The sequence below is a fragment of the Phyllopteryx taeniolatus genome, chromosome 2 (genome assembly GCF_024500385.1).
Source record: "Phyllopteryx taeniolatus isolate TA_2022b chromosome 2, UOR_Ptae_1.2, whole genome shotgun sequence".
Taxonomy (NCBI): domain Eukaryota; kingdom Metazoa; phylum Chordata; class Actinopteri; order Syngnathiformes; family Syngnathidae; genus Phyllopteryx; species Phyllopteryx taeniolatus.
In genome coordinates this window covers 8,742,686-8,767,292 of record NC_084503.1, presented here as the reverse complement: position 1 = coordinate 8,767,292, position 24,607 = coordinate 8,742,686, and the positions used below count along the sequence as shown (strand labels likewise).

At 42.9% G+C, this 24,607-nt stretch overlaps 1 protein-coding gene across 5 annotated transcripts in view; it reads right to left on the bottom strand.

Annotated features, from left to right (window-relative positions):
- mettl15 (methyltransferase 15, mitochondrial 12S rRNA N4-cytidine) overlaps positions 1 to 24,607 on the bottom strand; it is a 120,136-nt gene that overhangs the window by 51,009 nt on the left and 44,520 nt on the right. For all 5 annotated transcript variants that reach the window (XM_061758659.1, XM_061758677.1, XM_061758697.1 and 2 more), the window contains one exon: positions 16,173 to 16,309. In XM_061758659.1, coding sequence (XP_061614643.1) covers positions 16,173 to 16,309 — 137 coding nt within the window. The remainder of the gene's footprint in view (positions 1 to 16,172; positions 16,310 to 24,607) is intronic.

Below are 24,607 nucleotides of genomic sequence, written 5' to 3'. Positions count from 1 at the left end.
ATTACCTTCATCAGGCAGAAATGTTCAGGAAGTTCAGTGCTTGTTCGCACAAAATATGAACTCGTTCATGAACTTTCGTTCATTGAACTCATTCAGATACTACACCAGTTCGACTTACCACAACATAAAACCAAGAAAGCCTTGCAACAGTAGTCTATTATACCAAACACTGAATATCGGCCTACTGTGTTGCTAAAATCTTTGCTCTTTGTTACCTATAAAAATAGGAATATGTGATGCATAGATGTCCAACCTCGGGTAATTTGCAGTCTTAGTCCCTGGTCAGGCTTTAGAATACAATGAAAGAATTACTGATTACAATTAAAAAATACAATGAATACAATAAATAAATACCATTAGCAAATCAATGTAGACAGTGTGTGTTTATGTGTGTGTGTTTGCGCATGAATGTGTGCGTAAAACTGTCCCCCTCGGACAAAATTCCTGGCCCCAGCTCACCCCCTGTAAAATTGATCTAGAACCGCCACTGCACCTTACGGGATCTACTTGAGCTAGACGTTTTTCACAGATATAACAGTAGAAAATACAATTGCACAACTTAAAGTTACTGTACCATAAAATATCTAATCGATAAACACTTTTTATAAACTATTGCAGAGGCTAATACCAAGCCATCACTGGCCCTCTTTGGATTCTCGTTTTTGCTTAGAAACTTTCATTTACTATTCTATTCGAATGAGATGACTGGGAAGTACTTGGATGATAGGTTGTTTGAATTCATTAAAAATGCCTTTACGGCAGCCATATTTAAAGAAACAGACCACCAACAAGGTTTACAGACTACACGAAGACGCTCGACAGTTTCACGCTAGAGACTTCTGTGGAGTGTAAAGAGGAGACTTGAAGAGAATTCGTTTACTTTATTATCAAGCAAATATTTTGCTGGTCGTCCGCAAGCGAGAGACTTACGTCAGCGATGATGTCAGTTAGGAAAAGTGGAATTGAATTCATTTGAAACACTTCTGTCCTTTCCAATGTTCGAAATGAAGCACCTTTTCATCTCTCCTTGACCCCATAACATATTCCAAAGGTTAAGGAAAGGTGACATACAGGTTAGGAGATTGGATTTTCCGAAGAGGGCCACTATCGAGCATGAGGACAATGATGTTCAAAATACTGCTGCTCCTCACAAGCCATGCCAGAAATACTCCCTTGTGTTGACCTGCACAGTTCTGTTACCTGCGTCACTGAAGACTAAGACTAGATGCTGATTGATTGCTTTCAGCAGGGGACCAGTGATGAAAATATCTTCAATCCAGTGAAAGAAAAACAGAGAGGGTTATAAACATAGAAAACACAGACAGAAACTGGTGCTCAAAAGCGTGTTCATATTTTCAGTTTGTGCTACCTAAGTTCAGCTAAAAAAAGGTTCTACAATCTCTCTGTATCCAATCCAGGCAATAGAGACTATGGGAAACAAGAAATGTAATTAAAACTCACACCCACAAAATTCTACAACACTATTAGAGAATGTAAGTTGAGTTTTAGCTTTGCTTTTTTTGTGGAATTTGTCATTACTTCTCCTGTTAAGATGACTGATATGATGATCTCAAAAGAGTTTTCAAATTAGTTTCTCTGATGAGTCTAAAGGGAAAATACGTCAGGAGGCTGTTTCACATTTTTATATAGTATGAAGAAAAAGCTGGTAAAAAGCGAGAAATAGTCTTGTGCCTTGCGAATGGAATAAAGGCCCTGAAAATTTTAAGAAAAGTTAAAACAAGATAATTTTACTGTAAACAAAACAAACAAACAAAAACAAAAAAATGGGGTGTGAGTCGGAGCGCAAATGGGTATGTTCAGATAAAGACGTATTAGGGGTAGTTTAAGTCAGGGAAATACATTGTATTTTTTTTTTGCTAAAGAAATGTAAATTGGCAGTCATTTCCAATAATATCAATCCATTTTGGAGCAACTGGGAAATAACTAATTGCCTTTGGAATCCTTCCCCACTGAGCATCTATGGAGGGCAAAACACTTAACGTCCATAAAATAACAAATATTGTTATTGTAATATTTTCAGAGGTTGAAATAGCAGTGAACCTTGGCTGTCCCTCTGATGAGCTCATTTCTAATTTTATCCAACCTGGTCACTCCGAGAGCGAACCTCAACATCTTCATTTCCGCCACCTCCAGCTCTGCTTCCTGTTGTCTCTCCAGTGCCACTGTCTCTAATCCGTACATCATGGCTGGCCTCACCACTGTCTTATAAACTTTGCCCTTCATCCTAGCAGGGACTCTTCTGTCACATAACACAACGGACACCTTTCGCCACCCGTTCCAACCTGCTTGGACTCCTTTCTTCACTTCCTGACCACACTCACCATTGCTCTGGACTGTTGACCACACGTATTTAAAGTCCTCCACCCTCGCTATCTCTTTTCCCTGTAGCCTCACTCGTCCCCCTTCACCCTTCTCATTCATGCACATATATTCTGTTTTAGTTGGGCTAATCTTAATTCCTCTCCTTTCCAGTGCATGCCTCCACCTTTCTAACTGTTCCTCCAACTGCTCCCTGGTTTCACTGCAGATCATAATGTCATCTGCGAACATCATGGACCATGGTGATTCCAGTTTAACCTCATCTGTCAGCCTATCCATCACCACTGCGAACAGGCTTAGGGCTGATCCCTGATGCAGTCCCACCTCCACCTTAAACTCCTTTGTAACACCTACAGAACACCTCACCACTGTTCTGCTGCCCTCATACATGTCCTCTACTATTCTAACATACAGTGGGTACGGAAAGTTTTCAGACCCCCTTAAATGTTTCACTCTTTGTTATATTGCAGCCATTTAAGTTCATTTTTTTCCTCATTAATGTACACACGGCGCCCAATAGTGACAGAAAAAAATTGGAATTGTTGAAATGTTTGCTTTTTTTTATATTAAAAAGGAAAAACTGAAATATCACACAGCCATAAGTATTCAGACCCTTTGCTGTGACACTCATATTTAACTGGGGTGCTGTCCATTTCTTCTGATCATCCTTAAAATGGTTCTAACCTTCATTGGCGTCCAGCTGTGTTTGATTATACTGATGGGACTTGATTAGGAAAGCCACACCCCTATCTATTTGAGACCTTATAGCTCACAGTGCATGTCAGAGCAAATGAGAATCATGAGGTCAAAGGAACTGCCTGAAGAGCTCAGAGACAGAATTGTGGTAAGGCACAGATGTGGCCAAGGTTACAAAAAAATTTCTGCTGCACTTAAGGTTCTTAAGAGCACAGTGGTCTCCATAATCCTGAAATGGAATATGTTTTGGACGACCAGAACCCTTCCTAAAGCTGGCCGTCTGGCCAAACTGAGCAATCGGGGGAGAAGAGCATTGGTGAGAGAGGTAAAGAAGAACCCAAAGATCACTGTGACTGAGCTCCAGAGATGCAGTCAGGTGATGGGAGAAAATTCTAGAAAGTCAACCATCACTGCAGCCCTCCACCAGTCAGGGCTTTATGGCAGCGTGGCCCGACGGAAGCCTCCCCCCAGTGCAAGAGACATGAAAGCCCGCATGGAGTTGCTAAAAAATACCTGACGGACTCCCAAGATGGTGAGAAATAAGTTTCTTTGGTCTGATGAGACCAAGATAGAAATTGTTGGCCTTAATTCTAAGTGGCATTTACGGAGAAAACCAGGCACCTTTCCAATACAGTCCCAAAAGTGGCAGCATCATGATCTGGGTGTATTTTTCAGCTGCAGGGACCAGGACACTGGTTGCAATCACAGAAAAGATTAATGCTGCCAAGTACAGGGATATCCGAAAATCTTCTCCAGAGTGCTCAGAACCTCAGACTGGGCCGAAGGTTCACCTTCTAAAAAGACAATGACCCTAAGCATGCAGCTAAATACCGAAGGAGTAGCTTCAGAACAACTCCGTGACTGTTTTTGAATGGCCCAGCCACAGCCCTGACTTAAAACCAATTGAGCATCTCTGGAAAGACCTGAAAATGGCTGTCCACCAACGTTCACCATCCAACCTGATAGAACTGGAGAGGATCTGCAAGGAGGAATGGCAGATGATTCCCAAATCCAGGTGTGGAAAAACTTGTTGCATCATTCCCCAAAAGACTCATCGCTGTATTAGCTCAAAAAGGTGCTTCTACTAAATACTGAGCAAAGGGTCTGAATACTTATGGATGTGTGATATTTCAGTTTTTCTTTTTTCATAAATCTGCAAAAATTTCAACAATTCCGTTTTTTCCCCATCAATATGGGGTGCTGTGTGTACATTGATGTGGAAAAAAATGAACTTAAATGATTTTAGGAAATGGCTGCAATATAAAAAAAGAGTGAAGATTTTAAGGGGGTCTGAATACTTTCCGTACCTACTGTACTTCTCCGCCACTCCAGACTTCCGTGTGCAGTACCACAGTTCCTGTCTGGGTACTCTGTCATAGGCTTTCTCTAGATCCCTAAGACATGATGTAGCTCCTTCTGATCTTCTCTGTACTTCTCCATCAACACCCTCAAGGCAAATAATGCATCTGTAGAACTCTTTCTAGGAATGAAACCATACTGTTGCTCGCAAATACTCACTTCTGTCCTGAGTCTAGCCTCCACTACTCTTTCCCCTAACTTCATTTTGTGGCTCATCAACTTTATTCCTCTATAGTTCCCACAGCTCTGCACATCACCTTTGTTCTTAAAAATGGGAACCAGCACACTTTCCCTCCATTCCTCAGGCATCTTCTCACCCGCTAGAATTCTGTTTAACAAGCTGGGCAAACACTCCACAGCCACCTCTCCTAGATGCTTCCATACCTCCACAGGTATGTCATCAGGACCAACTGGCTTTCCATTTTTCATCCTCTTTACTGCCCTTCTAACTTACCCCTTACTACACTATACTATATATACTATACACACTATAATGCAACAGAAGTTTTATTTGCTATTAACAAGCAATGCCTTATGGAGCTTTGCTAACTTTTCAGTTAATTGACTGGGAGAGCACTCTATTACATAGAACCTTAAGTCATGGTTATATAATGATATAGTGCACCATAAATCAACCATAAATGTGACAGTTAAATAAGGCACACTTTCAATCAACTATAGGTAACATAAAAACACACATTAACAACAAAAACTAACATCTTTATATTGCAATAATTAAAATTACATGTCATAATGGGGGCGGCACGGTGGACGACTGGTTAGAGTGTCAGCCTCACAGTTCTGAGGACCAGGGTTCAATTCCCGGCCCCGCCTGTGTGGAGTTTGCATGTTCTCCCCGTGCCTGTGTGGGTTTTCTCTGGCCACTCCGGTTTCCTCCCACATCCCAAAAACATGCATTAATTGGAGACTCTAAAATTGCCCGTAGGTGTGAATGTGAGTGCGAATGATTGTTTGTTTGTATGTGCCCTGCGATTGGCTGGCAACCAGTTAAGGGTGTACCCCGCCTCCTGCCCGATGACAGCTGGGATAGGCTCCAGCACGCCCGCGACCCTAGTGAGGAGAAGCGGCTCAGAAAATGGATGGATGTCACAATCGGACCGGGTGGATTTACCATCATCATGCTAGCAGCTAGCCCTAACGGGGCTATTACATAATCAAAAGACTCCCTATGATTAATATGATAAATCGACACAGTTTTCCCTTGCCCGGACTCAGGTCACTGGGGCCCCCATTTGGACCCAGGCCTGGAGGTGGTGTTTGATGGCGGGCGCCTGGTGGCCGGGCCTGCACCCACCCTTGGCGGACCGATCCCCGGCTAGAGAAGCTAGCTCGTGGAACGTCACTTCTCTGGCAGGTAAAAAGCCTGAGGTCGAGAAATTCCGACTAGATATAGTCATGGTCACCTCAACACACAGCTTGTTGCCCAGTTGCCCACGGTGAGAGGTGCCGAGCAGGTGGGGTTAACCCCAGTAGACAAGAGGGTAGCCTCCCTCCGCCTTCGGGTGCAGAGATGGGTCTCGAATGTTGTTTGTGCCTCTGCACCAAACAACAGTTCAGAGTACCGACCCTTTTTGTCCTTTGAGGTAGTGCTGGAGAGCGCTTTTGCTGGGGACTCGCTCGTTCTGCTGGAGGACTCATGTGGGCAATGACAGTGAGACCTGGGTGTGATTGGGAGGAGCGCCCCCCCCACCCCCCGACCAACACCCCAGCGGTGTTCTGTTACTGAACTTTTGTTTGGATTGTCCATGATGAACACCATGTTCAGACATAAGGGTATCCACATGGGCACTTATCACCAGGACACCTTAGGCCGCAGTTCGATGATCAACTTTTTGGTCATGTCATCGGAGTAGCTGTTACGCAATCACCACTTGGTAGTGAGTTGGGTTCGACTGTGAGGGAGGGTGCTAGTCCGACCTGGCAGACCAAACGTATTGTGAGGACATCTGGCAGAGTCCCCTGTCAAAAGGAGCTTTAACACCCACCTCCAGTAAAACTTCGCCCATGTCCCGGGGGAGGTGGGAAACATTGAGTCCGAGAGGACCATGTTCCGTGCCTCCATTGTAGAAGCTACTGACCGGAGCTGTGGCCGTAAGGTGGTTGGTGCCTGTCGTAATTGTAATCCCTGAACCCAGCTGTCGGGATGCTGTCAAGCTGAAGAAGGAGTTCTCTGGAGCCTTTTTGGCCTGTGGGACAGTGCTAGTGAAAGCGTGTGCTGTCTCCGTTGCTGGAAATTCCGCTTACGAACTGTGAGAGAAGGAAGCAGCTCCCTGGAATTTGATTTACAGCTGAAAGGTCCGGGGAGGCGGTACTTTCAGGGCTCTCAGTGACTCGGCCAAAGCATCTGGAAGCTGAAAGAATGTCTCAATTACTGACCATTTTGAACCCTGATTTCCCATACTTTGCGATTTTTTTTATCCATTTATTCATTGTCGATCTTGTTAATACGTCTTTTCTGCGATATATCAGATTTACAAAACATTCTGGAAGAGCATGACTGGGAAGAACAACCCCTCGATCTTAACCAGAGCAGTGCTTTGTTATTGGACTTCTGTGCTTGTCACCTATTGTCCATCCATCCATCCATTTTCTGAGCCGCTTCTCCTCACTAGGGTCGCGGGCGTGCTTGAGCCTATCCCAGCTGTCAACGGGCAGGAGGCGGGGTACACCCTGAACTGGTTGCCAGCCAATCGCAGGGCACATAGAAGCAAACAACCATTTGCACTCACAGTCATGCCTATGGGCAATTTAGAGTCTCCAATTAATGCATGTTTTTGGGATGTGGGAGGAGACCGGAGTGCCCGGAGAAAACCCACACAGGCACGGGGAGAACATGCAAACTCCACACAGGCGGGGCCGGGGATTGAACCCGGGTCCTCAGAACTGTGAGGCTGACGCTCTAACCAGTCGGCACCTATTGTCCATAATGAACACAAAAACACTAAACTGCACTTTAATGATAGACTTTGTGGTTGTGTCATTGTACATGCAACCGAATGTCTTGGGCTCTTGAGTGAAAAGAGGGGAAGAACTTTCAACTGATCTTCAAGTGATGGTATGTTGGCTCCAATGGTGGAGGAAAAAATGGTTAAGTACTCTTCTGACCTAAATGTATCGTGAGGGTCTGCTAGGCAAGCAACATCTGCTCTCCGTCAGACTAAGTTTCAAATCCCACCTCCAACAAAATTTGCCTGAGACAGAGGGCCATGAGTCTGAGTGGGTCATGTTCCTTACATCCATTGTACAAGTGGGCTGACCGTAGTTGTCGCCACAAGGTGGTCGGTGCCTTGTCGCGCTAATGCCGAAATCCATCGGTAGACACTGCTCATGAGAGATACTGTCAAGCTGATGGACTCCTATCGGGCCCTTTTGGCTTGTGCGACCCTCAAAGAAACTGATAGGTACCTGCATATCAAGTGTAATACAGCTTTGGCTGTTGCTAAGGCAAAAACATGCATAGGAGTAGTTTGATGAGGAAAATCACTATGACTATCAGAGAGCTTGGACAACATCCTGGTTAACCATTCGGCGGATTTTGTTTTGGGGCTGTTTTGGTGCACCCGGCATAGAATGTCTTGAATCTTTGCTGTGGGTATTTATATTTAAAGACTATGAAGGTATTCTGGAGCCAAATGTGCTGCCTAGTGTCAGCACAGTGGTCTTAGCTGTAGGTCATGGGTCTTTCAACAGGATAATGACCCAAAATGCACAGCTAAAAACACCCAAGAATGACTAACAACAAAACAATTCTGAAGAATACTAATAGAAATTTGTTGAAAACCTAATCAATGGGACACGTTGAAACATAGTTTGGAGAAGGCACCCTTCAAACCTGAGATATCTGGAGCAGATTGCTCATGAGAAGTGGGGCAAAATACCCATCAACAGCCACAGAAGTCTCATAAAAATGGCACAATCCTGTTGAGTTGCTGCTCTGCTCTTTTTTTTTTTTTTTTTTTTTGCAGTCTCCATGTAGAGTGTTAGTGGGCAGTCTCCTGCATTGCCCCTGCTGGCGATTGTTATCAGCAGGTTATTTAGAAGCAGGAGAGATTATTACTATTACTCTTTGCGTATAACCATTCTCACAGCATTTTGGTCCCCTCGTGCTTGTTCCACATTCTTCTTGTTTCCGCCAGTCTACTTCGTGTCTGAACGTTTGCTTGTAAGTACTATTATGATTTTCTGTTTCTCATTCTTCGCCTTGTGTAAGTTTTGGTTTGTGTATTTGTACCGGCTCTCTTCCCTCCATGGTTCTCCTTCCACCTCTTTTTGTTTGTGTCGTTGGTTCTTTTTATGTCGACCTTTTCAAAACACTTTGTTATTTTCAATTTCCCTCATGCTTGTGTGCTCTTTTTGTTCAATACTGTAAAAAATCCTTAATTGTGTGTTTGCGTTGGAATCCACCATCAGTGTTCTTACGCACATTGACAATAGTAACAGTATTTGTTTCATTACAGTGATTGCCTCAGAATATATTAAGGGTACTGTCATGGTCTGTCCCTGCAGTTTCTTTTATGGAACTTGGGTGGTGCTTTGTGTCTGGCCTTACCCTCCCCCTCTCTCTCCCCTGCAATCAGCACTCATCTCTGCCTGCGCACCTGTTCCCAATCAGCACTCTACACTGCCTGCATTTAAGCCTGCCAGATCCAGAAAGTCGGCGCCAGAGTATTAACGTTCATCCGTGGTATACAGGCCGTCTCTCGGACTCTTGCATGTCAGCTAATCCACTCCCCACGATCGTACTTACCTCTTTGTTCTTCTTCACCCTCAGTGCTCCTTCCGTCCTCCCCGCCTCGCTCTATGCTCCAGCTCCGCCGCCAAGCTCTTTCACCTGCTCACGCCACCGCTTCAGTTACAACCAGACCCAGCAAAGATCCAAGCAGTCGTTAACTAGTCCATTCCTTCCACCCGCAAAGAGCTACATTTCCGAGACTACCGCCGCTTCACAATTACACCAAGGTGGCTGTTCCTCTCACTGGCCTCAACTACACCAGCTCCCCATTCCATTGGATGCCTGACACTTCACAAGCATTTGAACACCTTGAAGAGCTATTCACCAGTGCTCCCATCCTTATACACCTCGAGCCTTCCCGGCAGTTTGTTGTGGAAGTTGACATCTCTGACACTCCAACTGGGAAGCGTATGGCCTGGAGGAATGCTCCTGGATCTCTCGCAAGCTCGTTTTGGATGACTCATTAATTAGGGACTTTTATGCGCCGCACCCTGAGAAGCCTGGGAGGACGCAAGGAGGCGTCCGTTGAGGGGAGGTTACTGTCATGGTCTGTCCCTGCAGTTCCTTTTGTGGAACTTGGGTGGCGCTTTGTGCCTCGCCTTTCCCTCCAGCTCACTCTCCCCTACAATCAGCACTCATCACTGCCTGTGCACCTGTTCCCAATCAGCACTCATCACTGCCTGCATTTAAGACAGCCAGATCCAGTAAGTCGGTGCTAGATTATTAACATTCATCCGTGGTACACGGCCGTCTCTCACACTCTTGCATGTGAGCTACTCCACTCCCCATGATCGTATATATCTTTAACAGAACCAACAATTTTGTCTATGGATATGGGAATGGTATAATTATTATTTACATCATATACATTAGGGGTGGACTGATTTTTGAAAGCTATCCAAACATTTAGGTTAGGCTGTTCCGCTTTGGTCGCATGTGTTCCATTCGGTTCATAACACACGTGACTATTTGTCCTCATTTACCAATGAAGCGAACCAGTGCCTAGAGTCCAGAGCAAAGCAATAGGTTAGCCAATATGGTGGCGTCATTTGCGTCATGCCCATCCAGTGATGCAGCAGCCAATCATATTGGAGCTGGGCACGTCACCAGAGAGCTTGTGTTGGAGAAACGAGATCCAGACCCTTAGGAGATTCAGGGTTATGCTGCGTTCACACCAGACACAAATTGGGCGTTTCATGTAAAGTCAATACAAACGGAGCGAAATGGCACAAGATGAGAGGAAAGACCTGACACAAAGTGAATCAGACGAACAAGCAAAAAACAAGACATTGAACGATTTGCGCCACATGATCAGATAGTCATTGCAAATGTGCGATCCCCGCCACGTCTTGGATGACCACACAAATATTTGCCTCGCCTCTTTTCGCCTGCGTTGAAAGGATTTGAACTCTTGCAACAAATTTGCATGAAGCTGTCTTGCAAAAGCCAATTACTAGCTGGTTCAAATCCGGCCTCCCCTGTGTGGAGTTTGCATGTTCTCCCTGTGCCTGCATGGGTTTTCTCCAGGTACTCCGGTTTCCTCCCACATCCAAATTTGCAAATCATCTTCAACCTATATTTAATTGAATACACTACAAAGACAAGATATTTAATGTTCAAACTGATAAACTTTATTGTTTTTAGCAAATAATCATGAACTTAGAATTTTATGGCTGCAACACGTTCCAAAAAAGCTGGGACAGGTGGCAAAAAAGACAGAAAGTTGAGGAATGCTCATCCAGCACCTGTTTGGAACATCCCACAGGTGAACAGGCTAATTGGGAACAGGTGGGTGCCATGATTGGGTATAAAAGGATCTTCCCTGAATTGGTCAGTCATTCACAAGCAAAGATGGGATGAGGTTCATTGCTTTGTGAACAAGTGCGTGAGAAAATAGTCGAACAGTTGAAGGACAATGTTCCTCAACGTACAATTGCAAGGAATTTAGGGATTTCATCATCTACGGTCCATAATATTATCAAAAGTTTCAGAGAATCTGGAAAATCACTGCATGTAAGCGGCAAGGCCGAAAACCAACATTGAATGCCCATGACCTTCGATCCCTCAGGCGGCACTGCATCAAAAACGGACATCAATGTGTAAAGGATTTCACCACATGGGCTGAGGAACACTTAAGAAAACCAATGTCAGTAAATACAGTTCGGCGCTACATCCGTAAGTGCAACTTGAAACTCTACTGTGCAAAGCAAAAGCCATTTAACAACAACACCCAGAAACGCCGCCGGCTTCTCTGGGCCCAAGCTCATCTAAGATGGACCGATGCAAAGTGGAAAATTACCTTGGTGAGTCCAGATTTCAAATTAGTTTTGGAAATTGTGGACGTCGTGTACTCCGGGCCAAAGAGGAAAAGAACCATCCGGACTGTTATGGACGCAAAGTTCAAAAACCAGCATCTGTAATGGTATGGGGCTGTGTTAGTGCCAATGGCATTGGTAACTTACACATCTGTGAAGGCACCATTAATGCTGAAAGGTACATACAGGTTTTGGAGAAACATATGCTGCCATCCAAGCAACGTCTTTTTCATGGACGCCCCGGCTTATTTCAGCAAGACAATGCCAAACCACATTCTGCACGTGTTATAACAGCGTGGCTTCGTGGTAAAAGAGTGCGGGTACTAGACTGGCCTGCCTGCAGTCCATACCTGTCTCCCATTGAAAATGTGTGGCACATTATGAAGCGTAAAATATGACAACGGAGACCCCGGACTGTTGAACAGCTGAAGCTGTACATCAAGCAAGAATGGGAAAGAATTCCACCAACAAAGCTTCAACAATTAGTGTCATCAGTTCCCAAATATTTATTGAATGTTGTTAAAAGAAAAGGTGATGTAACACAGTGGTAAACATGACCCTGTCCCAACTTTTTTGGAACGTGTTGCAGCCATAAAATTCTAAGTTAATAATTATTTGCTAAAAAGAAGAAAGTTTATGTTTGAACATTAAATATCTTGTCTTTGTAGGGTATTCAATTAAATATAGGTTGAACATGATTTGCAAATCATTGTATTCTGTTTTTATTCATGTTTAACACAACGTCCCAACTTCATTGGAATTGGGGTTGTACCATAATTTATATACATTTTTAAAATAAGCCATAACATATCATATAAGAATGAAAGTACACCTTTTTTACAATCCCTAGGTACCGGAAAAAACATATATACAATCTGAATTTTTTTAATGTATTTTTTTCTAATACCCATGTATAATGCACTCTATCGACTTGCCATTTTTTTGATGGAAAAAATGCACATTATACATAAGAAATTATGGTATGTCTTACTCTCTGCTAGTCTGCTCGTCAACAACTTTCCATCTCAGTAAAACGCACGCACGCACACAATATAGTTAATGTACATCTTAATTTAAATCATCGGTACATACATTATATACTGTATCTAGGCCTATATCAGTGACTTCAGGATGAATTGGTTTTCATGTTGTCTGGAGACGTCTCCAAGACATCTTCCTGGTGAAAACATGCAAGCCATATTTTCATCTCCAAGATCCTGGATTGTCCGCAACTGATCAGCCTCAGCGGTCTCGGCGATGTCCCCCCCAGTGAGATATGTCCTAAGGCTAGGCCCCCTTGTTTCTCTGGTAGGCTACATGTGGCGCAACTGATGCGAATGAACACTCGTGATCAAACTCCCGCGAGTGACGCGAAGCCCTGTGTAAACGCAGCCTGACGATGGCACTTCGGCATCTATATCTCTCCAACGCAAGATGTCTGGTTCCTCGGCTTGCCCGCTTCATAGCGAGATGCCCCATCTGACCCTTCCACGGAACTCACTGTTTGTATAATCAGCGGCCCTTCTTGCCCCAACTCTGGCTCGCCGATGCTAGTGGCTCGGCGGGCCGTCGAGCAACGAGTGAATCTAAGAAGTACCACGCACGTAATTATGTGAAAAGCATAAAATGTGAGTGTCAGTACAGCCTGTCACCCACTGCTGCCAACGCACGTATGTGCCGCTACATATGTGCTAATGGTACGTAGCAAACTCGCTGAAAATCGCTATGCTCATGACTGACCGAGGTGTTTTGATTATGCTAGCCCCTAAAAAGTGTGAGGCATATACTCAAAATGTTATAATTCCTAAGCCATTTCCCTGATTTGGATGTAAATACCCCAAAATTAAAGATGAAAGTCTACAGTTAAAGCATATCTTGTTTCATTCTTTTCAAAACCATTGTGGTGGTGTATAGAGCCAAAAAGAGGACAACTGTGTCCATGTCCCAATATTTATGGACCTGACTGGAAGCATTTATCAATACTGCTCGTACCATAATGAGGAGGTTTATAGCGTGAACGTTATGCATAATGTATGGTTATCATCAGCCAACCTATGTTGAGCCAAGGCACTTATTTTACATTCGAAAAACCTCACGTTAAACAACCAAATACAAATATCATACATTCAGTATGAATACTGAAATAACGATCTTGGCACAATTTAGTCACAAATGTATTTACTCAATGTGAAATCACAGCTTCTTTAGTTGAAAGCTGATGCTTTTGTAGGGAGCCATGACTTGTTATGTTTTATACAGTGTTGGCACAGTTACCTTGAAGAAGTTACTTAGTTACTTTACTGATTACTTGATTTCAAAAGTAACTAAGTTAGAAAAAAAGTAACTTTTTAGTTATTTTCAGCAGCTGCCAGGTGGCAGGAATATCACTTATCCACAGAACAAAAAAAGCATTAGCTTAACCGTTCCCACTACTTGGTAATGTACCACACAAGTTACAGAACGATGTCATGAACCAACAACTTAAATATTAGTGAAATTGAAGCCACATTAAATCATTAACTTAGTGCAGACTTGACATGTCAACATAATACAGTAAGTAACTAAACGTAAACAACCACACCACTCAGTACATGTTCTCAAGACTTAACTGATTGATACATACATTACATTACATTACACACACACACATACAGATTGTGGTCCATGAAGGCAACTGTATGTGCATGCGCGTGCGTTTGTGCGCGCGTGGACGTGAACATGAAAGTGAGTGGCACACGCACACACACACACCATTGCTCCCGCCACAGTAATTTTGACGCGAAGAGCGAGAAAACATTTTCGCTCCCAGTGAGAAGTTTAACCAGCTGTTTAACAAGCAAAGCTGTGGGCGCCTGACTCGGGGGTAGCACTTCCTTCGTGACGTCAGCCGTGCAGCGTCTTAAACCAGCTCACAGTCCAGACTCCAGCTACAGTTTAAAGTTGTCACTTTTCATTGTAAATATTAATTAAGCTAAGTATTGTTAAGTCCTTCAATGAGTCAGTCCTTACCCTCCATGTCCGATTTATGACTGCACACTTTGATATGAAGAATTAACCCACAATGCATCCATCCATCCATCCATCCATTTTCTGAGCCGCTGGCGACAGTGAAATCGTGCATTTGTTTGCACTTTTATGGGACTGCACCGTCACAGTGCATTGTGTAAAAAAACAATCACTTTGCAATCGCGTTCATTTATTTGTTATGAAAATGAGCGGTCTCGGTTAAATGCTTCTGCACAGCTGGACTGCTCTTTGTTCTTTGTTCAAATCACCAGGTACAAAGTAGCACTCTGTGAGAGAAATTGATGATGCAAAAAAATAACTATTGTTGGTGAGAAGAAGTAAATGTAGTCTAATTACTTTCCCATGGAAAGTAACGCGTTACTTCGCTCGTTACTCAAAATGGTGTTTTTTTTTTTGGAGTAACGCGTTACCGGCATCACTGGTTGTATGAACTGCAACAGGTGGATACTGTACACAAGTTTATTGTACGTTTTGCCATTCAGTGGAAGAGCATTTCCAGAACAAAACACCTCAGCATAAGTCTAAATCTATAGTGGTGAGAGGTCATTAGAAATACAGTAAATTGAGATTACAATTTATACCAAAGGTTTTTACACTTTAATATGTTTTATAGCTCACAAAGTATGAAGTTAAACACACCCATTTTTCACAAAACTGTTTGATACCCAGTTAAAAACTTTACTGTGGTCAAAACTAAAGCAAATCAAGCACACAGGAGCCTGCCAACGAGACATGTACAGAAGATGAAAAGAAAAAATGGATGAATATAAATCAAGTAATAGGTTACTTTCACAAGCAATCTGTGCTTGCAATTACTTTGTAGATAGATTTTTCTTTCCCTTTAAGAGAGGCTTAATCATTGGTGCTTTGTGATTTGCACAGTAGGAGAGAGAAAATCCTCCAGCCCTAGCGGACGATGCACTGCGTAGGCTGCAAGGGCCTTTTACTCAGGCTTCCAATAATATTGGTTAATTGCAAGATTTCTCTAGCTTCTCTCAACTTGCATCATGAGTAGGCGTAGAAGAGTTTACAGCAGGGGTATATGGCTGCCGACAGAATAGTGTTTGGAAACTCTCTCTCCTAATTGTCATTCCCTGCTCACAGGCGCATTTTTCTTGCAGATTCCCTTGAGAGAGGTTTCCCCAGAATCTACGTAAAAGGATTCTTTCCCACGCAATGGTCTTAGGAACATCTCATTTTTATCATCCCTCAGCTTGCTTATGAACACGCACACACTCCCTGTCACTGAGGCGTTGTGTCTCCCTGTTCTCTCACTCTCATCGTTTCACTTTTTTTTTCCTTTTTACTTTATAACCCCCCCCTTACTCCCTTACTCTGACAAGTGACATGCTCGGCCCACCAGCTCTGCATGGGAGGAAAACGCTGTAAGTTAAGAAGGAAAATGAATTTGACTGGACAAAGTAACTCAGTAACCAGTGAGAAGCTTGTGACTGGACTCAGGCAAGTAGTGGACAAAAACTGCAATAATGTGTCACACCTATGTATGTTTGCAGAGCTGACCACAAACCAAACAGTGCTCAAAAAGGTGAAGCTGTCAAATGTGACGTTAAAAAGGGTAAAACATTAACCACCCTCCAGTATAAACATTTGTCCAGACAGTTAGTAACATAGGCTTTGGCTTGTGTTTAAGTGTACTTGCTTTTTTCCAATAAATTACTTACGGGTTTTCCTTTGCTAACTCCTGGGCCAGGGAAATTGCTGTGGGATCCCGGTCTAAGGCTAGGACTGTAGCATCAGAAACTGCTTTGAGTATTGCTTTGGTATGACCACCACCACCAAATGTCATGTCCAGGACCACCTACATGAGAGAACATGCAAAATTCATTGCTCGACACAGGGTTCCATATACAAAATGTAACATCTTTTCATCACAGGATTTAGATTTCATACAAGCGTTTGATTTATGGTGCATATCTGAGGTAATCTGGGATATACAAGACATCTATTAGAGACACCAAATCTTTGGAGAATGTATTGTAAATTCAATTTACTGAAGCAGGGTCCAATGAGCCAAGTTGTGGTCGCCCTGTCAGAACTTGTACTGGACCCGTAGATTTATGATATATGTTAGGTTTTAGTGATTATTTCGTATTTAGCATCTTTATACTATATTAAGTCCCTTTAAGATATTATTAGTACTATTCTATTCATGGCGATGACTCTGTACTAACCTCATTAAAATCAAAGCATTGCAATTGCACACATTAATAATAAAGCTTAAAAGAATAAATCAATTACAAAATTATTAAAATCTTTGCACTTTATCCTGTGCACACTATGCATAATTAGGGGTCCTCCGATGAGGTTTTTATCCTGCCGATTTCGGTACCAATAATCCGTGAGTGAGATCTGCCTATCACTGCCAATACGATCATTAGCTGTACATTTTTCAATTAATTTACGGTGAGTGCTACTGGATATATGATCTGACATGTTTGTTTGGGTTTGCTTCGCAGCTCGTGCGTGCCTGCGCAGTGTGAAGGGGGCAGGGGACGCTACACTAGGGCTACGTGATTATGGAAAAAAGTCAAACATCACGGTTATTTTGATCGATATTGAAATCATGATTAACGCAATTATTCGTTTATTGAAAAACTACCAAAACTCAACTTTAACTATAACTTAAAAGAACAACCGGAAAATACATAAGTAACCAGTGAAATAATATATTTTAATCATAGAAATAGAAAAAAACAAAGAAAAATAGATACATTCATGGCTAAAAACATGCTAATGCTTTTAGCCATGACTGTATTGTCTTTATTATAGTTGTCTAAAAAGAAAATCCTCTCATTATTCTGGCATTTAGCATCCATCTATCCATTTTCCATACCACTTATCCTCACTAGGGTTGTAGGTGTGCTGGAGCCTATTTCAGATGACTCTGGGCGAGAGGCGGTGTACACCCTGGACTGGTCCCCGGCCAATCACAGGGCACATATAAACAAACAACCATTCTAAGTCATATTCACACCTACAGGCAATTTTGAGTCTTCAATCAACCTACCGTGCATGTTTTGGGGATGTGGGAGGAAACCAGATTACCGGGAAAAAACCCATGCAGGCACGGGGAGGGCATGCAAACTCCACACAGGCGAGGCCAGATTTGAACCTTGGTCCTCAGAACTGTGAGGCAGATGTGCTAACTCGTCGTCCACCATGCCGCCTGGCATTTAGCGAATAAAAATAATTTTGGTAATCCTAATTTACCTGAGGTTTAGTCTGAGTTCTGATTTTAAAAAAAGGTGTGTCTTTTTATCGACTCAATGACTGTATCTGCTGATCCTGCTGTGTGTTTGCCTTGGCCTTTTAGGGGCAGTGCGGTGCGATGCATGCATTGAGCTACTCGTTTAATGTAAGAGGAAAAACAGTTGAAGAAGATAGTCGTGATATAACGTTATTAAACTTGTTTTTTCACAGATGAGGCAGAATATATGCCAGTGAGTAGTTATGTTACTTGCCTGTATGTGTTACTACACCTTTTGTGTGTGAATATTTATTATTTGAAGGTAAATCCCTTGTATGACCAAATGCTAATATTAGCTGGTCCGTAAACAGGGTTCTTCATTGACTGTTAGCATTAAGATGGCGATTTCTAAAACAGTCTGTCTTGTATTTAAATATAAAATGAGGGTAATTATTTTTGTTGTGTGCTTAGTTTTACACTAAACTTCAACTGGGGTGTCGGGCACGATCGGAGAAATCGGCCACGATAGCAATAACGGGCTAATAACGGGGCTAAAATCCTGTAGTCTGATCTAGGCATAAGCAGGCTGGAAAGGGTGGATGAAAGTGTGAGTTGTGTTAAGTGACAAATGAGTCTCTGCAAGGATGTAGGGGATGGTTTATAAGACAGTGGAGAGGCCAGCCATGATGTATGGCTTAGAGACAGTGGCACTGAAGAGACAACAGGAAGCAGAGCTGGAGGTGGTGGAAATTAAATTGTTGCGGTTCTCTTCATGAGTGACTTGGTTGGATAGGATTAGGAATGAGCTCATCAGGGGGACAGCCAAGGTTAGATGTTTTTGGGAAAAAGTTAGAGACATACAGATGGTTTGGACAAATCCAGAAGAGCGCTTGTGAGCACAGTATCATGAAAAAAGGATGAGGATGGAGCGGCCAGGCAAGAGAGCTAGAGGAAGAGCTATGTGAGGGCTGATAGATGTAGTGAGGGAAGAGATAAGAGCAGTTGGTGATAGAGAGGAGGCTGTTTACATGGAAAGAGATGACGCGCTATGGGAACCCCGAATGGGACAAGTCGAATAGGTCAGAAGTCGAAACTGATGAGACTGGAATTTGCCAAAATATTGACAAGCCACAGAACTGGGAGAATATCTGGCTGTGCACATTGATATTGATAAAAAACTGAGGCTTTTCGACAAGTAACATTAGTTCTATGTTTACAAACAAAAATGAAACATACAAAGAACAGAACACTGTTCCCAATGTAAAACCTGAGAGTTGCGGGTATGTTTTATAGTTGCTGTACTTCATCCGGCACAGGTTGTCTCTGTGTCCTGTTTACAAGTGCACAATTCTCATTTAGACTTACAGAAATCTTTTGATTGAAGGAATCACCTCAGAGTCACTGTTTCATTCATTTGTTTTCAAAAAATGTTAGGTCACAAAAATAAAGCAGTCTGATTGTCATCAGTTACGTTTCAGTAAAGTTTAATCTATTATTACTTTCGTCAGGGGGACTGGTTCGAGCGTCAGCCTCACAGTTCTGAGGACCGGGGTTCAATCCCCGGCCCCGCCTCTGTGGAGTTTGCATGTTCTCCCCGTGCCTGCGTGGGTTTTCTCCGGGCACTCCGGTTTCCTCCCACATCCCCAAAACATGCGTGGTCGGTTAATTGACAACTCTAAATTGCCCGTAAGTGTGACTGTGAGTGCGAATGGTTGTTTGTTTGTATGTGCCCTGCGATTGGCTGGCAACCAGTTCAGGGTGTACTCCGCCTCCTGCCCGATGATCGCTGGGATAGGCTCCAGCACGCCCGCGACCCTAGTGAGGAGAAGCGGTTCAGAAAATGGATGGATTCTGCAGACTCTGAGGTGGGGTCTCCTATTTGTGGAGTTGAGGTCACTGATGTGATAAAAAAGTTTTCTCTGTGACAGGGCCCGAGGAGTGGATTAGATTGTAATGTGGCTATCATCCTGGCTGTGAAACAGTAGTCTTGGAGGGTGCATGGGAGTCTGCAAAACCAGTCTACATGTGTATTGTGTACTTTGCGAGAAAGTGTTCAAATGTATCACTCACAGAGTCCTGTTGGGGATACTTTGGGAGTATGGAGGACCCCCTGACACAGGCTCTTCAATCCCTCTACGACCGGCATTGTAGTTTGGTCCACATTGCCGGCAGTACCGGATTCGTTTACGGTGAGAATTGCATTCCACTAAGGGTGCCCTTTGTCACAGATTCTGTTCATAACATTTAAGGACAGGATTTCTCGGGGGTCCCGTTTGTTAGCCTGATAATTAAGTTGCTGCTTTTTGCAGATGATGTGGTTTTGCTAGCTGATGCAAATGTGAATATGTGGACCAGCTCTTGAAGCACTTTCTATTAGGGCTGCATGATATTGGAAAAAAACCACTGTGATTTTTTTGTAACCCTGTAATATACTGTATACTACAATATGAAAAAATACAGGTTAACATACTTGTGCCATGTAAAAACCAGCATATTTTTCTTTTTCCAGCAATTTATTTTTTGACAGTTTATAATCCATCCATCCATTTCAACACCGCTTATCCTGGTTAGGGTCGCGGGACGCTGGAGCCTATCCCAGCTGACTTCGGGCGAAAGCCGGACTACACCCTGAACTGGTCGCCAGTCAGTCGCAGGGCACATATAGACACGGACAACCATTCACACCGTCACTGAGTGGGAACTGAACCCACGCTGCCTGCACCAAAGTCAGGCGAGTGTACCACTACACCATCAGTGACTCACAGTTTATAATAGCTTTAGTAGAAATAAACTACACTCGACAGTGGCACAAAAGTATACTGAGATATTTGTGTGAAGTCTACCTCTATGTAAATGCACTGCAGTATTGAGTAAGTAAGTGTCCAGCCAGTCACGAAGTTAAAATCATTTTATTACATGCAGTTATATTGTAGTCCGTATTGCACTATTCATTTGTTTTTAAATATAGCTGTAATTTTACACATACAGTTTAACATCATACACATTAGCATTTCTGTATTTGAGTGCATTAGTTTAAAGTACCGACAACTGCTGTGTGCACCTTGTGCCTGGATCTTTATTGGCCCAATTTGCTATCGTGTATGACAAAACTTCTTGTGTGACATAATCCAAAACCCACAATTTGGCCCTACGACACCAACATTTTGAAGCAAAGGTCCAGAAGATTATCTAGTATCTATTTATTGTGATATATATAAGTAGTCAGCCGAGTCGTTGCATCTACATCTGTTTGTAATTAATATATTAGAAATTCAAATTCAAAAACCTTTTCGCATTTATAAGTGTCAAGTAACACAGAACTAAACAAATATGTATGACTGCTGACACAGTGGGTACGGAAAGTATTTAGACCCCCTTAAAAATTTCACTCTTTGTTATATTGCAGCCATTTTTCTAAAATCCATCCATCCATCCATTTTCTACCGCTTATCCGAGGTCGGGTCGCGGTGGCAGTAGCTTTAGCAGGGACGCCCAGACTTCCCTCTCCCCAGCCACTTCATCCAGCTCTTCCGGAGGGATCCCGAGGCGTTCCCAGGCCAGCCGAAAGACATAGTCTCTCCAGCGTGTCCTGGGTCGTCACCGGGGTCTCCTCCCGCTAAAATCATTTAAGTTTATTTTTTTTCCCACAATGTACACACAGCACCCCATATTGAAGGAAACAAACTGAATTGTTGAAATTTTTTCAAATTTATTAAAAAAGAAAAACTGAAATATCAAACACCCATAAGTATTCAGACCCTTTGCTCAGTATTTAGTAATGTTAATGTTAAGGTCTGGGGACTGGGATAGCCATTCCAGACCATTGTACTTGTGCCTCTGAATGAATTCCTAGGTGGATTTTGAACAGTGCTTAGGATCATTGTCCTGCTGAAAGATCCAACCCTGACGTAGCTTCAACTTTGTGACCGACTCTTGAACATTCTTCTCAAGAATTTGCTGATACTGAGAGGAATTCATGCGGCCATCCACTTTAACAATGTTGCCAGTACCTGTGCTAGCAACACAGCCCCACAACATGATGGACTCGCCACCAAATTTCACAGTAGGCAATAGGTTCTTCTCATGGAATTCAGTGTGGGTTTTTTTTCGCCATGCATAGAGTGGGAACGGAAAGCATTCAGACCCCCTTAAATTGTTCAATCTTTGTTATATTGCAGCCATTTGCTAAAATCATTTAAGTTCATTTTTCTCCTCATTAATGTACACCCCATATTGACAGAAAAAAAATGTCATTGTTGAAATTTTTGCAGATTAAAAAAGAAAAACTGAAATATCACACAGCCATAAGTATTCAGACCCTTTGCTCAGTATTTTGTAGAAGCACCCCGTTGAGCTAATGCAGCCATGAGTCTTTTTGGGAATGATGCAGCAAGTTTTTCACACCTGGATTCGGGCATCCTCTGCCATTCGTCCTTGCAGATCCTCTCCAGTTCTGTCAGGATTGATGGTGAATGTTGGTGGACAGCCATTTTCGGGTATCTCCAGAGATGCTCAATTGGGTTTAATTCAGGGCTCTGGCTGGGCCATTCAAGAACAGTTACCGAGTTGTTCTGAACCCACTCCTTTGTTATTTCAGCTGTGTGCTGAGGGTCATTGTCTTGTTGGAAGGTGAACCTTGGGCCCAGTCTGAGGTCCTGAGCACGCTGGTGAAAGTTTTCGTCCAGGATATCCCTGTACTTGGCTGCATTCATCTTCCTTCGATTGCAAGCCGTCGTCCTGTCCCTGCAGCTGAAAACCACCCCCACAGCATCAGAATCAGAATCATCTTTATTTGCCAAGAATGTCCAAAAAACACACAATGAATTTGTCTCTGGTAGTTGTAGCATGATGCTGCCACCACCATGCTTCACTGTTGGGACTGTATTGGACAGGTGATGAGCAGTGCCTAGTTTTCTCCACACATACTGCTTAGAATTAAGGCCAAAAAGTTCTATCTTGGTCTCAGCAGACCAGAGAATCTTATTTCTCACCATCTTGGAGTCCTCCAGGTGTTTTTCCATACGGGCTTTCATGTGTCTTGCACTGAGGAGAGGCTTCGTTGGGCCACTCTGCCATAAAGCCCCGACTGTTGGAGGGCTGCAGTGATGGTTGACTTTCTAGCACTTTCTCCCATCTCCTGACTGCATCTCTGGAGCTCAACCACAGTGATCTTTGGGTTCTTCTTTATCTCTCTCACCAAGTCTCTTCTCCCCCGATTGCTCAGTTTGACCAAACGGCCAGCTCTGGGATGGGTTCTGGTTGTCCCAAACATCTTCCATTTAAGGATTATGGAGGCGACTGTGCTCTTAGGAACCTTAAGTGCAGCAGAAATGCTTTTGTAACCTTGGCCAGATCGGTACCTTGGCACAATTCTGTTAGGCAGTTCCTTTGATTTCCTGATTCTCATTTGCTCTGGCATGCAATGTGAGATGTTATATAGATAGGCGTGTGGCTTTCCTAATCAAGTCCAATAGTATATAAAAAAAAAATATATCAGTATAATCAAACATCTGGACTCCAATGAAGGTGTAGAACCATCTCAAGGATGATCAGAAGAAATTGGCAGCACCCGAGTGAAAGATGAGCAGCAAAGTGTCCGAATACTTATGGATGTGTGATATTTCAGTTTTTCTTTTTTAATAAATTTGCAAAAATTTCAACAATTCCGTTCTTTTTCTGTCAATATGGAGTGCTGTGTGTACATTGAGGAGGGAAATTAACTTAAAATGGCTGCAATATAACAAAGAGTGACAATAAATATATATATATATAAAACCCCAATTCCAATGAAGTTGGAACGTTGTGTTAAACATGAATAAAAACAGAATACAATGATTTGCAAATCATGTTCAACCTATATTTAATTGAATTCACTACAAAGACAAGATATTTAATGTTCAAACTGATAAACTTTATTGTTTTTAGCAAATAACCATTAACTTAGAAGTTTATGGCTGCAACATGTTCCAAAAAAGCTAGGACAGGTGGCAAAAAAGACTGAGAAAAGTTGAGGAATGCTCATCAAACACCTGTTTGGAACATCCCACAGGTGAACAGGCTAATTGGAAGCAAATATGGGGCGAGGGTCACCTCTTTGTGAACAAGTGCGTGAGAAAATAGTCGAACAGTTTAAGGACAATGTTCCTCAACGTACAATTGCAAGGGATTTAGGGATTTCATCATCTACGGTCCATAATCTCATCAAAAGGTTCAGAGAATCTGGAGAAATCACTGCATGTAAGCGGGAAGGTCGAAAACCAACATTAAATGCCCGTGACCTTCGATCCCTCAGGCGGCACTGCATCAAAAACCGACATCAATGTGTAAAGGATATCATCACATGGGCTCAGGAACATTTCAGAAACCCAATGTCATTAAATACAGTTTGGCGGTACATCCGTAAGTGGAACCTGAAACTCTACTATGCAAAGCAAAAGCCATTTATCAACAACACCCAGAAACGCCACCGGCTTCTCTGGGCCCGAGCTAATCTAAGATAGACTGATGAAAAGTGGAAAAGTGTTCTGTGGTCCGACAAGTCCACATTTCAAATTATTTCTAGAAATTGTGGACGTCGTTTCCTTCAGGCCAAAGAGGAAAAGAACCATCCGGACTGTTATGGACGCAAAGTTCAAAAGCCAGCATCTGTGATGGTATGGGGCTTTGTTAGTGCCAATGGCATGGGTAACTTACGGAACCATTAATGCTGAAAGGTACATACAGGTTTTGGAGAAACATATGCTGCCATCCAAGTAATGTCTTTTTCATGGACGCCTCTGCTTATTTCAGCAAGACAATGCCAAACCACATTCTGCACGTGTTACAACAGTGTGGCTTCGTAGTAAAAGAGTGCGGGTATTAGACTGGCCTGCCTGCAGTCCAGACCTGTCTCCCATTGAAAATGTGTGG